General features: G+C 44.7%; 1 protein-coding gene across 3 annotated transcripts in view; it reads right to left on the reverse strand.

Moving 5' to 3' along the window:
* The window catches only part of NPR2 (natriuretic peptide receptor 2), a 176,706-nt gene that overhangs the window by 23,732 nt on the left and 136,870 nt on the right, over positions 1–16,104 (reverse strand). For all 3 annotated transcript variants that reach the window (XM_083155498.1, XM_083155497.1, XM_083155499.1), the window contains one exon: positions 6,623–6,797. In XM_083155498.1, coding sequence (XP_083011624.1) covers positions 6,623–6,797 — 175 coding nt within the window. The remainder of the gene's footprint in view (positions 1–6,622; positions 6,798–16,104) is intronic.

A 16,104-nucleotide genomic window follows, 5' to 3' on the forward strand; every position in this document is an offset into this window, starting at 1 on the left:
TGCAGACGCAATGGTACATTTGCAGTAACTGGCTTGTGACGCGGATGAGACGTCCGTGAAATGGTTGGCGATTCAAGGAGCATCGTTACCATAGACAACAACTGATGATTGCGTCTAATTGCTCGGCCTGGTTGTGATCCTGCAGAACATATTCGTTTCCTCCCACAATCCAAACATATACTGGTAGGCTAATTGGTTTCCCGCAAATTAACCCTAGAATGCCTGTGTGCCTGTACATGTGGTAGGGAATATAGATCGTAAGCTCCTCTGGGGCAGGGACCGATGTGAGTGTTCAAATAGTCTCTGTACAGCGCTGCGGAATATGTGTGCGCTATATAATAACTGGTAATAATATTCTCTGTACAGCGCTGCGGAATATGTGTGCGCTATATAATAACTGGTAATAATAGTCTCTGTACATCGCTGCGGAATATGTGCGCTATATAATAACTGGTAATAATATTATCTGTACAGCGCTGCGGAATATGTGTGCGCTATATAATAACTGGTAATAATAGTCTCTGTACAGCGCTGCGGAATATGTGTGCGCTATATAATAACTGGTAATAATATTCTCTGTACAGCGCAGCGGAATATGTGTGCGCTATATAATAACTGGTAATAATAGTCTCTGTACAGCGCTGCGGAATATGTGTGTGCTATATAATAACTGGTAATAATAGTCTCTGTACAGAGCTGTGGAATATGTGCGCGCTATATAATAACTGGTAATAATATTCTCTGTACAGCGCTGCGGAATATGTGTGCACTATATAATAACTGGTAATAATATTCTCTGTACAGCGCTGCGGAATATGTGTGCGCTATATAAGAAACTGCTAATAAATGAAATAATAATTACAAACACTACATTACTTACACTACACGCATTACACGACACTACATTACTTACACTACACGCAATACACGACACTACATTACTTACACTACACGCAATACACGACACTACATTACTTACACTACACGCAATACACGACACTACATTAATTACACTACACGCAATACACGACACTACATTACTTACACTACACGCAATACACGACACTACATTACTTACACTACACGCATTACACGACACTGCATTACTTACACTACACGCAATACACGACACTACATTACTTACACTACACGCAATACGCGACACTACATTACTTACACTACACGCAATACACGACACTACATTACTTACACTACACACAATACGCGACACTACATTACTTACACTACACGCAATACACGACACTACATTACTTACACTACATGCAATACGCGACACTACATTACTTACACTACACGCAATACTCGAAACTACATTACTTACACTACACGCAATACACGACACTACATTACTTACACCACACGCAATACACGACACTACATTACTTACACTACACGCAATACACGACACTACATTACTTACACTACACGCAATACTCGAAACTACATTACTTACACTACACGCAATACACGACACTACATTACTTACACTACACGCAATACTCAAAACTACATTACTTACACTACACGCAATACACGACACTACATTACTTACACTACACGCAATACTCGAAACTACATTACTTACACTACACGCAATACACGACACTACATTACTTACACTACACGACACTGCATTACTTACACTACACGCAATACACGACACTACATTACTTACACTACATGCAATACACGACACTACATTACTTACACTACACGCAATACTCGAAACTACATTACTTACACTACACGCAATACACGACACTACATTACTTACACTACACGCAATACACGACACTACATTACTTACACTACACGCAATACACGACACTACATTACTTACACTACACGCATTACACGACACTACATTACTTACACTACACGCATTACACGACACTACATTACTTACACTACACGCAATACACGACACTACATTACTTACACTACACGCAATACACGACACTACATTACTTACACTACACGCAATACACGACAATACATTACTTACACTACACGCAATACACGACACTACATTACTTACACTACACGCAATACACGACACTACATTACTTACACTACACGCATTACACGACACTGTATTACTTACACTACACGCAATACACGACACTACATTACTTACACTACATGCAATACACGACACTACATTACTTACACTACACGCAATACTCGAAACTGCATTACTTACACTACACGCAATACACGACACTACATTACTTACACTACACGCAATACACTACACTACATTACTTACACTACACGCAATACACGACACTACATTACTTACACTACACGCAATACTCGAAACTACATTACTTACACTACACGCAATACACGACACTACATTACTTACACTACATGCAATACACGACACTACATTACTTACACTACACGCAATACTCGAAACTGCATTACTTACACTACACGCAATACACGACACTACATTACTTACACTACACGCAATACACTACACTACATTACTTACACTACACGCAATACACGACACTACATTACTTACACTACACGCAATACTCGAAACTACATTACTTACACTACACGCAATACACGACACTACATTACTTACACTACACGCAATACTCAAAACTACATTACTTACACTACACGCAATACACGACACTACATTACTTACACTACACGCAATACTCGAAACTACATTACTTACACTACACGCAATACACGACACTACATTACTTACACTACACGACACTGCATTACTTACACTACACGCAATACACGACACTACATTACTTACACTACATGCAATACACGACACTACATTACTTACACTACACGCAATACTCGAAACTACATTACTTACACTACACGCAATACACGACACTACATTACTTACACTACACGCAATACACGACACTACATTACTTACACTACACGCAATACACGACACTACATTACTTACACTACACGCATTACACGACACTACATTACTTACACTACATGCAATACACGACACTACATTACTTACACTACACGCAATACACGACACTACATTACTTACACTACACGCAATACACGACACTACATTACTTACACTACACGCAATACTCGAAACTACATTACTTACACTACACGCAATACACGACACTACATTACTTACACTACACGCAATACACGACACTACATTACTTACACTACACGCAATACACGACACTACATTACTTACACTACACGACACTGCATTACTTACACTACACGCAATACACGACACTGCATTACTTACACTACACGCAATACACGACACTACATTACTTACACTACTCGCATTACACAACACTACATTACTTACACTACATGCAATACACAACATTACTTACACTAAATTACTTACACCACATACATTAAACTACATTACATACACTACATACATTACTTACACTACACTAGATTACTTACACTACACTATTTACACTACATTACTTAAACTACACTATTCAAACAACTTACACTACTTACACTATATTACTTACACTACATTACATACACTACATAACCGACACTACATATACTACACACACTACATTCACTACACTACTTACACTATGTTACTTACACTACATTACATACACTACATACACTACACACACTACATTCACTACACTACTTACACTATGTTACTTACACTACATTACATACACTACATAACCGACACTACATACACTACACACACTACATTCACTACACTCACTACACTAAATACACTATATTACATTCACTACATTGCATTAATTTACATGGGCAGTACGGATGGTGTAATATTTAGCATTACTACCTTAAAGCACTGAGGTCATGGGTTCTATTCCCACCATGGCTCTAACTGTGCGGAGTTTGTATATTCTCCTCGTGCTTGCGTGGGTTTCCTCCAGGTACTCTGCTTTCCTCCCACAATCCAAACATATACTGGTAGGCTAATTGGCTCCCAACAAATTAACCCTAGAACATCTGTGTGTGCGTGTACATGTGGTAGGGAATATAGATTGTAAGCTCCACTGGGGCAGGGACTGATGTGACTGTTCAAATATTCTCTCTGTAAAGTGCTGCAGAATATGTACAGTATGCGCTATATAAGAAACTGCTAATAGATAAAATAAATAACATACACTACACGCATTACACTACACTACATACATTAAACTTCCCTACAATACTTACACTACATTATACTACACACATAACACTGCATTACATTACTTACACTACATCACTACTGTACTCTACACTAGATTATTTGAATTACATTGCTTAAGGCCCATACACACTGGGCGACTGAGCTGAAAGTCACTCAAAACAGCAGCTCAAAGCCGCGCAGTGTGTATGGCCCGGCGATGAGCGGCGAGCACTGCTGCGCGCTCCTGCATCATTGCCGGGAAAGCCGCTCATCTGCTGGTTATACCAGCAGATGAGCGGCATTGAGGACGACTTTGCACAGCTCTGTGCTATGCAACGCCGTCCTCCCCCCTCTGTCAGCAGCGGGCAGGGGGAAAGCCGCTCAGTGTGTATGCACTGAGCGGCTTTCCCCGCAGCGATGAACGCTATCATCGCTGGGCATAGTCGCCTTGTGTGTGTGGACCTTTACACTACAGTACATACACTACACTACACTACATTACTTACACTACATTGCATGACATTACTTAAACTACATTATATGCACTTCACTACACTACATCAAATGCATTACATTACTTACATTTGTTACACTAAATTACATAACTTACACTACATTACTTACACTACGTTACTTACAGTACATTGCATTACATGACATTACTTAAACTACAATACTTATACTACGTTACTTACGCTACACTACATTACATGACATTACGTAAACTACATTACATTACTTACACTACATTACTTACAATACACTATACTACATACACTACATACACTACATTACTTACACTACATAGACTACATTAATTACACTACATAACATTACTTACACTAAAATACATACACTACATTAATTACTCTACATTAATTTCACTACATACACTACATTAATTACTCTACATTAATTTCACTACATACACTACATTACATAACTTACACTACATTACATACGGGTCCCGACAGGCATTTACCCGATGTCAGGATCCCGGCTGTCAAAACACAGACAGCCATCTGCTATTTTCCATCATAGAGGGAGAATAGCCACGTGCCCGCAGCGTGGCGATCGCAGCGAGCCTGCAAGGAGCTTAGTTGCACTCACCATGCTGTCTGGTCCGGCCAGTCAGGATCCAGACATGGGGCTAATGACTGTCGGGATCCCGACTGTCGGACCCCTGTACCACACCCTTACATACACTGCATTACATTACTTACACTAAACTTGTTAAACTACTTACAGTATACTACTTACACTACAATACACTACATACACTACACTATAGTATACATTGCATACACTACACTATTTATTAAGTTTCTTATATAGCGCAACAGATTCTGTTGCTACATACATTACACTACACTCATTACACTACTTACAATACATTATTTACTACATTACTTACACTACATGACATTACTTGCACTACATTACACAACATACACTACACACACCACATTACTTACGCTACACTACATCACATGCACTACATTACTTACACTACATTATATAACTTATACTGAATTACTTACACTACACTAGCTTACTTAAACTACATTACATTACTTACAATACACCACTTACACTACATTACTTACTAACACACATATACACTGACATACGGACCGCTGGTATATATAGCACATATACACAGACATACGGACTGCTGGTATATATAACACACATATACACCGACATACGGACCGCTGGTATATATAACACACATATACACCGACATACGGACCGTTGGTATATATAACACACATATACACCGACATACGAACCGTTGGTATATATAACACACATATACACCGACATACGAACCACTGGTATATATAACACACATATACACCGACATACGAACCGCTGGTATATATAACACACATATACACCGACATACGAACCACTGGTATATATAACACACATATACACCGACATACGGACCGTTGGTATATATAACACACATATACACCGACATACGGACCGCTGGTATATATAACACACATATACACCGACATACGGACCGTTGGTATATATAACACACATATACACCGACATACGGACCGCTGGTATATATAACACACATATACACCGACATACGAACCGCTGGTATATATAACACACCTATACACCGACATACGAACCACTGGTATATATAACACACATATACACCGACATACGAACCGCTGGTATATATAACACACATATACACCGACATACGGACCGTTGGTATATATAACACACATATACACCGACATACAGGCTGCTGGTATATATAACACACATATACACCGACATACGGACCGCTGGTATATATAACACACATATACACCGACATACGAACCGCTGGTATATATAACACACATATACACCAACATACGGGCCGCTGGTATATAACACACATATACACCGACATACATACTGCTGCAATACCTGTATGAATTCCTATCCGCAGATGTAGTTGTGTGTTTGGTCTGTGGCGGATTTTGAACGTCCTCACAGCATCCAGCAGTGCCAGCGACATTCTGGATATTTCTCGTGCATGGAGCTTCCCGTTCCGCACCGGTAATCCCGATACCACCATATAGGCGTCACCAATGGTCTCCACCTGCAGAGAGGAGAATCCTGGTGATCCTACACTTACTACAGCAGGATGGGAAGGACATGACTATAACAATGCTACAGGATGTACATACAGCACGTTATATATATATATATATATATATATATATATATATATATAACGTGCTGTATGCACATCCTGATATCTCCTTTATATATCCAATGCACTCACAGCAATTGCTAAGTCCAATTTGTACATTCCAAAGATCCAGGGCACTCACCAAACTGATAGTCTGCAACAAAAGTCCTTTATTTTCTCATTTCTGAGAGTAAGCCGACGCTTCGGACCATACAAGGTCCTTAATCGTGGCAATGATCCAACCCAGTTGTGCTTGTGTGTTGGATCATTGCCATGATTAAGAACCTTGTATGGTCCGAAACGTCGGCTTACTCTCAGAAATGAGAAAATAAAGGACTTTTGTTGCAGACTATCAGTTTGGGGAGTGCCCTGGATCTTTGGATTGTGTGTGTGTGTATATATGTATATATATATATATATATATATATATATACATACACACACACACACTGATAGTAGACAGTGCTCCATGTATGGTATAACAATGCTACAGGATGTACAATACAGCACATATATATACATCCATAGTTACGTAATATGCAGTTAGGTGGAAGATGGGCGGTGGCCCTCTATACATCCATAGTTAGTTACTACACAGTTAGGTGGAAGACGGAGGGTGGCACTCTATAAATCCAAAGGATAGGTACTATACGGTTAGGTGGAAGATGGGCGGTGGCACTCTATACATCTTTTGTTAGATAATGTGGTGGCACTCTATACATCCATAATTAAATAATATACAGTTAGGTGGAAGATGGGTGGTGGCACTCATTACATCCATTGTTAGGTAATATACGGTTAGCTGGGAGCCAGGAGGTGGCACTATATACATCCATAGGATAGGTAGTATATGGTTTGGTGGGAGCCAGGTGGTGGCACTCTATACATACATACGATAGGTAATATACGGTTAGGTGGGAGCCAGCTGGTGACACTCTATACATCCATAGTTAGGTCATATACGGTTAGATGGTAATATAAGTGTCACGCCTCGGTGCAGAGCTTTGCGCAGCGTCTCTTACTTACCTGGACGAGCGCTGACGTCTTTGCTGTGCCGCCGGGCGTCCTCACTGATCCCCGCTCTCCTCTCCCAGGCTGTCAGGTCTCGGCGCGGCTGCAGAGCATTGCGCCGTCTCACTTGCATGCCACGGCAGACAAATGTCTCTGTCGTGCCGCCGCTCACCTCTGCTCCCCGTGCTCTGGCAGGATCCGGCGGCTGTCTCCCCAGGGGTCCAACAGCTCCCACGGCTGGCTCCCGGGATGGGCGCCGCCATCTTGCTTGGGGCATCCCAACTCTAGGGGGCAGGACCTGATATAACCTCTGTTAGAGGTTGGGTCTGTGAGGTCATCCCCTGGGTGTGATAAAAGGCAGGTATGCCTATCCCCTAGTGCTGATGCTTCTGCTGACTTAGGTCAGTCTTCTGCTGGCCGTCCGTGGGAACACTTCTCAGCATTTGTCCAGTCTGCCCAGCAAGCTTGTTATTTGCCAGTGTGCTTCCTGAGTTCCGTTATTTGCCAAGTGTGCTTCCTGAGTTCCGTTATTTGCCAAGTGTGCTTCCTGAGTTCCGTTATTTGCCAAGTGTGCTTCCTGAGTTCCGTTATTTGCCAAGTGTGCTTCCTGAGTTCCGTTATTTGCCAAGTGTGCTTCCTGAGTTCCGTTATTTGCCAAGTGTGCTTCCTGAGTTCCGTTATTTGCCAAGTGTGCTTCCTGAGTTCCGTTATTTGCCAAGTGTGCTTCCTGAGTTTCGTTATACTTCAGTTCCTCTATCTCCGAGTGGGCATTCAAGACTTCGCAGTGCTCCAGTCCCTACCAGTGATTTAGCTCCTCCAGGAGGCTTCCATCAGAGGGCCGCGACCTGCTGGGTGGACGCAGCGGAGTCCAAATTCCCTTGCGGGAATCCCTGGTGAAAACCGCCACCCAGTTAGACTCCGCGCCTCTGGTCGGGAGTTTCGCCAAACTCCGAGAGGACTTTTTCCTATGCGAAGGCAATATATCAGACCAGCCACACTCTCTCCGCCACACGCATCTGTATCGGAGCAAGCACCCACAGGGGATCCACAACAACCCGTTGTGACAGTAAGCATCAGCCACATGGATCCCACAGCAGGTGTCGACTTCAATACGGAACTGCTACAAAGAATCGTGGCCCGTCTCGAAGGTCTGGAAACCTCCCAGGGGCACCTCGCCCAGGGACTCCAGGATATCGGCCGTCGTCAGGAGGCTCTACAGGCATCAGCTTCACGCGAAGTGCCAGCTCCAGCAGTGCCAGAACCAGTACGGGTGGTGACCCTTCCAACAGCCCCCCCAGGGCATTTACATTTATCATCGCCCAGTAAATTTGATGGAACCCCAAAGTTGTGTCGGGGCTTCCTCAATCAATGCGAGGTGCATTTCTCCCTGCTGGCCTCCAGCTTCCCGACTGACAAATCCCGGGTTGCCTATATTGTGTCTCTCTTGTCGGGTTCAGCCTTGGACTGGGTGTCTCCTCTCTGGGAGAGAAACGACCCTCTTCTCTCAAGGTATGATGACTTCATAGCCCAGTTCCGGAGGATCTTTGACGAACCAGGCCGGTCTTCGTCAGCAGCTCAAGAGATCATGCGCCTGAGACAAGGGAATCGTCCAGTAGCACAATACGTGGTCCAGTTTCAGACCCTAGCCTCAGAGGTTGCCTGGAATGAGGAGGCATTGTGGTCAGCTTTCTGGAGCGGGCTTTCTGATAAATTAAAGGACGATCTGGTGTCCCGCGACCTACCTTCTAAATTGGAAGATCTAATTTCCCTTTGCAACAAGATTGACATGCGGTTCAGGGAGCGCCAGGCCGAGAAATCCAGAGGGGAACGCTTCCGAGGTCCTCTTCCTTCTGTGCTTCAAGTATCTTCACCGTCTACGTCTGAGGAACCCATGCAGATTAACCGGGCTCGGCTCACTCCTCAAGAACGACAGCGTCGCTTCCAGGAGAAGTTGTGCATGTACTGTGGTGAGCCCGGTCATCAAGTCGCTCAGTGTCCTCATCGTTCTCTCCGACCAATGCAAGGCAAGGATAGAGAGGTAAGATTGGGTCAGCTTTCTTCCTCCTCCATATTGTCTGACTCCATCATTCCAGCTCAACTTTGTTTCGCAGGTCAGACGCTGAAGACACAGGCCCTCCTAGACTCCGGTGCCGCAGGAAACTTCATTTCAGCTGATTTTGTTAAGTTGTATTCTTTACCCATTAAAAATCTTGAACATCCAGTGCGTCTGACTGCGGTTGATGGGAGCTATATTCAGAGTGGGTTAATCTCTTCTTGCACAACATCTCTATCCCTGGGTATTGGGGCTCTGCATCACGAGGAGATTGAATTCCTTATAATTCCCCGGACAACATCTCCAATGGTGTTGGGGTTTCCCTGGCTCCAGAAACACAACCCTCAAATTGATTGGCCTACCATGCAAATTACAGCATGGGGTCCCTTGTGCTCTCGAGACTGTTTGTATAAAGTAGTTCCCGTTAGGAATTCGGATTCGGACTCTGAGAAGGGAATTCCTTCTCCGTATATGTCATTTTCCGACGTGTTCAACAAGCAAGCAGCCAATGCTCTTCCTCCACATCGAGAATGGGATTGTCCCATTGATCTAGTCCCTGGTGGAATGCCTCCCCGCGGACGGATCTACCCGTTGTCACTACCAGAGACACAAGCAATGAGCGATTACATCTCTGAAAATCTACAAAAGGGATTCATTCGACCTTCCAGCTCTCCAGCCGGCGCAGGGTTTTTTTTTGTAAAGAAAAAGGATGGAACCCTGCGACCCTGCATCGATTATCGGGGACTAAATGAAATCACGATCAAGAACAAGTATCCGTTGCCTTTGATTCCGGAACTTTTTGATCGCATAAAGGGGGCAACGGTTTTTTCCAAATTGGATTTAAGAGGGGCCTACAACCTCATCCGTATAAGAGAGGGGGACGAATGGAAGACGGCTTTCAACACCAGAGATGGCCATTACGAATATCTGGTCATGCCATTCGGCTTGTGCAATGCCCCGGCAGTTTTTCAGAACTTTGTGAACGAGATTTTCAGAGACCTCTTGTATCAGTCAGTCGTTGTGTATTTAGACGACATTCTGATTTTCTCCAAAGACTTGGCAACCCATCGAACTCAAGTTAAAGAAGTTCTCCTAAGGCTCCGCGTTAACCATTTGTACTGCAAATTAGAAAAATGTATCTTCGAGAAAACCTCGGTACCCTTCCTTGGGTATATTATCTCAGGAAATGGCCTTCAAATGGATCCAGAGAAGGTTCAAGCCATCTTGAATTGGTCACAACCCCTTACACTTCGGGCTGTCCAGCGATTTTTGGGGTTCGCAAATTATTACCGGAAGTTCATCCGAGGGTTTTCCACCATTGTGGCCCCAATCACGGCTCTAACAAGAAAATCAGCCAATCCGGCAATATGGTCCCCAGAGGCATTATCCGCCTTCCAGCATTTAAAACAAGCATTTGTTTCGGCACCTGTCCTTCGCCAGCCGGATCTCTCAAAGCCCTTTATTCTAGAGGTGGACGCATCCTCTGAGGCTGTGGGTGCCATTCTTTCCCAGAAATATGAAGATGGCTCCACCCATCCCTGTGGTTTCTTTTCTCGGAAGTTCCTACCTGCTGAAAAGAACTATGCAATTGGGGAACAGGAGCTTCTTGCTATCAAGTTAGCATTAGAGGAATGGCGTTATCTTCTGGAGGGGGCTCAGTTTCCGATTCAGATTTATACGGATCACAAAAATCTAATTTACCTCAGAAATGCTCAATGCTTGAATCCACGACTGGCAAGATGGGCGATGTTCTTTACCCGCTTTCATTTCAAACTCTCATTCCGGCCGGGATCCCAGAACCTTAAAGCGGATGCCCTGTCTCGCTCCTGCTCGCCTGAAGATGAAACGAATCAATCCTATCCAATTGTTGATTCCTCTGCTTTCGCAGCCACTAAAATAATCAGTATTCCCAGAGGCAAAACCTACGTGGAGCCTAAACTTCGTAAGAAATTATTACATTGGGCCCACGATTCCAAATTTTTCGGACATCCGGGTGAGAAAAAAACCCTGGAACTTCTCCAGAGAAATTATTGGTGGTCCACAATGAGGTCTGATGTCCAGAGTTTCGTGTCCTCCTGTCCCGGATGTGCTCGACACAAAATGTCGCGCCAGTCTCCAGCGGGTAAACTTCTACCGCTTCCAATACCCTCACAGCCTTGGACCCATGTATCCATGGATTTTATCACGGATTTGCCCTCCTCTAACGGATACGATACCATATGGGTAGTCATTGATCGTTTTTCCAAAATGGCTCATTTTATACCTCTGAAGGGACTACCAAGTGCTCCTACCCTTGCCCAACTTTTTATATCTCAAATCTTTCGTCTACATGGATTACCGGCAGAAATTGTATCCGATCGGGGTGTCCAGTTTGTGGCTCGGTTTTGGAGGGCTTTGTGTTCAGCCTTTCAGATTGTTCTAAAGTTCTCAACCGCCTTTCACCCTCAAACCAACGGACAAACTGAGAGGGTTAACCAGGACTTAGAAAGTTTCATCCGGCTTTACCTCTCTTCGTCTCAGGACAACTGGTATGAACTTTTACCATGGGCGGAGTTCGCCCACAATAACACTTATCACTCTTCCAGCCAAGCCACTCCCTTCTTCGTTGTTTATGGAGTACACCCTCGGGTTCCCGATTTCTCCAAACTGCCTAGTAACGAGTTACCTGCGGTCCAGTCATCAATTCAATTTTTTTCAAGTATATGGAAGAATGTACACAGGGCACTCCGACAAGCTTCCAATAGATACAAAACCTGTGCAGATCGAAAGAGAAGTGCTGCTCCAGCCTATAAGGTTGGTGATAGAGTGTGGTTATCGACGCAGCATATTCGTCTCAGGGTCCCTTCCAGGAAGCTGGCACCGCGATATATCGGCCCATATTCTATTACGGAGGTCATTAATCCAGTAGCTGTTCGTTTGAGGTTGCCTCCTTCATTGCGGATCTCTAACTCATTTCATGTCTCTCTTTTGAAACCCTTAATCCTCAGTCGCTTCCAAAAAACGCCACCAAGAAATTCCAATATCCAAGCAGAACGTAATGTGGAATTTGAGGTGAAACAAATTCTTGACGTTAGACGACGACGAAAGAGACTGCAATTTTTGGTAGACTGGAAGGGGTACGGTCCCGAAGAAAGAATGTGGGTCGACGCCTCTGATGTGCATGCACCTCGACTCATTGATAAGTTTTGGAACAACAACCCTGATAAGTGTCCGGAGTCCACTCTTAAAGGAGGGGGTACTGTCACGCCTCGGTGCAGAGCTTTGCGCAGCGTCTCTTACTTACCTGGACGAGCGCTGACGTCTTTGCTGTGCCGCCGGGCGTCCTCACTGATCCCCGCTCTCCTCTCCCAGGCTGTCAGGTCTCGGCGCGGCTGCAGAGCATTGTGCCGTCTCACTTGCATGCCACGGCAGACAAATGTCTCTGTCGTGCCGCCGCTCACCTCTGCTCCCCGTGCTCTGGCAGGATCCGGCGGCTGTCTCCCCAGGGGTCCAACAGCTCCCACGGCTGGCTCCCGGGATGGGCGCCGCCATCTTGCTTGGGGCATCCCAACTCTAGGGGGCAGGACCTGATATAACCTCTGTTAGAGGTTGGGTCTGTGAGGTCATCCCCTGGGTGTGATAAAAGGCAGGTATGCCTATCCCCTAGTGCTGATGCTTCTGCTGACTTAGGTCAGTCTTCTGCTGGCCGTCCGTGGGAACACTTCTCAGCATTTGTCCAGTCTGCCCAGCAAGCTTGTTATTTGCCAGTGTGCTTCCTGAGTTCCGTTATTTGCCAAGTGTGCTTCCTGAGTTCCGTTATTTGCCAAGTGTGCTTCCTGAGTTCCGTTATTTGCCAAGTGTGCTTCCTGAGTTCCGTTATTTGCCAAGTGTGCTTCCTGAGTTCCGTTATTTGCCAAGTGTGCTTCCTGAGTTTCGTTATACTTCAGTTCCTCTATCTCCGAGTGGGCATTCAAGACTTCGCAGTGCTCCAGTCCCTACCAGTGATTTAGCTCCTCCAGGAGGCTTCCATCAGAGGGCCGCGACCTGCTGGGTGGACGCAGCGGAGTCCAAATTCCCTTGCGGGAATCCCTGGTGAAAACCGCCACCCAGTTAGACTCCGCGCCTCTGGTCGGGAGTTTCGCCAAACTCCGAGAGGACTTTTTCCTATGCGAAGGCAATATATCAGACCAGCCACACTCTCTCCGCCACACGCATCTGTATCGGAGCAAGCACCCACAGGGGATCCACAACAACCCGTTGTGACAATAAGGTTAGGTGGAAGATGGTTGGTGGCACTCTATACATCCATAGGATAGGAAATATATGGTTAGGTGGGAGACGGCTGGTGTTACAATATACATCTATAGTTAGGTCCTATATGGTTAGGTGGGAAATGGGTGGTGGCACTCTATACATAAATAGTTAGGTAATATACGGTTAGGTGGGAGCCTGGTGGTGGCACTCTATACATCCATAGTTAGGGTCTATACGGTTAGGTGGGAACCGGGTGGTGGCACTCTATACAGCCAAAGGATAGGTAATATACGGTTAGATTGGAGCCAGGTGGTGGCACTCTATACATCCATAGAATAGGTAGTATAAGGCAGAGCCGGCCCTAGCCTAAATGACGCCCTAGGCAAGATTTTGGCTGGTGCCCCCTAGCACCGCCACTAGTTCCGCCTCTGACCCTGCTCCCCTTTCCCAGCACCATCAACCCTCATCATAGCAGTCATCATTTTGGTGCTCCTACCTGCAATATTTTAAATAGAAACAGTGCACACATTCGGTGCGCAGCCCAAACAGGGGTGTGTTCTTGCTGGGAAGGGGCATGGCCACCCAATATTACCCCCAATTCAAAATATGCCACACAGTAGTGCCACGTTATTCATGCGATGGTGTCCCTTATTCATGTTACATCACACAGTAGTACCACTTTACCTAATGTACATTACTCCTCACATTATTCACATTATACCCTTAGAAAAAAATCCTGAGAAAATATTGTATTTTAAGCACCTCCATGGCCACACTGCAACCCAGCACAAAGCAGTGTGTGCTGGGCAGAGGAGAAGAGCTGCAGCTGTCACTTAAGGGGAGGGGGCCCCCACTGGGCCCTTCCATTAGACTTTGGCATGGGTAATTTGTACCCCTTTCTCTCAGCACCCCCTGATAATACCACACAGTAATGCCCCTTACACAACACACATTATTAATGTCCTTATAACCATAATGGCCCTTACACATTATGCCAACCTTTATTAATGCCCTTCATACACATAATGACACACATAATGCCCCTTACACATATGTTGCACATTATTAATGCCCTTATATACATGACACACATAATGACTGTTACACATATGTCACACATTATTAATGCCCTTATACACAGGACACACATAATGCCCCTTACACATAAGCCGAACACTATTGCACAACCAACCCACCCACAGACAGCACTCGCACAGCCGCTAACACTGTGACCTCTGCCTCTGCTTGGATACAGATGTTTCCTCATACATCTTGACTCAATAGGCCATGCAGCTCCTGGCCAGTTCTGCATACGTTGGGTGCAATTTTTGCTGAAATCTTCTTATTTGCATTGTTACTGTATGTGAACAGGACACACAAGGAGCTTCCGATGATTAAAATGATATGTGGCATAAATATATTCTGTGTGCGACTGTGGCTGTACCTGCATACAGAATGCTATGTTACAGTGATTTCCATGAATACACTATTTCATATGCAGATACAGCCTCACTCACACACAGAATATAGGCATGCTGCATATCATTTTAATCAGCAGAAGCTGCTGATGCCCCTAGGCATTCCAAATGCCCTAGGCAATTGCCTAGTTTGCCTATGCCTAAGGCCGGCTCTGGTATAAGGTTTGGTGTGAGCTGGGACGTGGCACTCTATACATCCATAGGATAGGTAATATATGGTTTGGTAGGAGCCAGGTGGTGGCACTCTATACATCCATAGGATAGGTAATATACGGTTTGGTAGGAGCCAGGTGGTGGCACTCTAGAGAGTACATCCATCTTGTATACTAGGACATATCAGAGCTCCTTGTACCTCAGTGTAAGTGAAGTGAGGGGGTACGAATTGCTTTTTCCAGTAGATGGCATTGGGGGTACTGTTACCTTACTCTATCCCAATCCG

This window comes from Crinia signifera, chromosome 1 (genome assembly GCF_055691185.1).
Source record: "Crinia signifera chromosome 1, ASM5569118v1, whole genome shotgun sequence".
Lineage (NCBI taxonomy): Eukaryota > Metazoa > Chordata > Amphibia > Anura > Myobatrachidae > Crinia > Crinia signifera.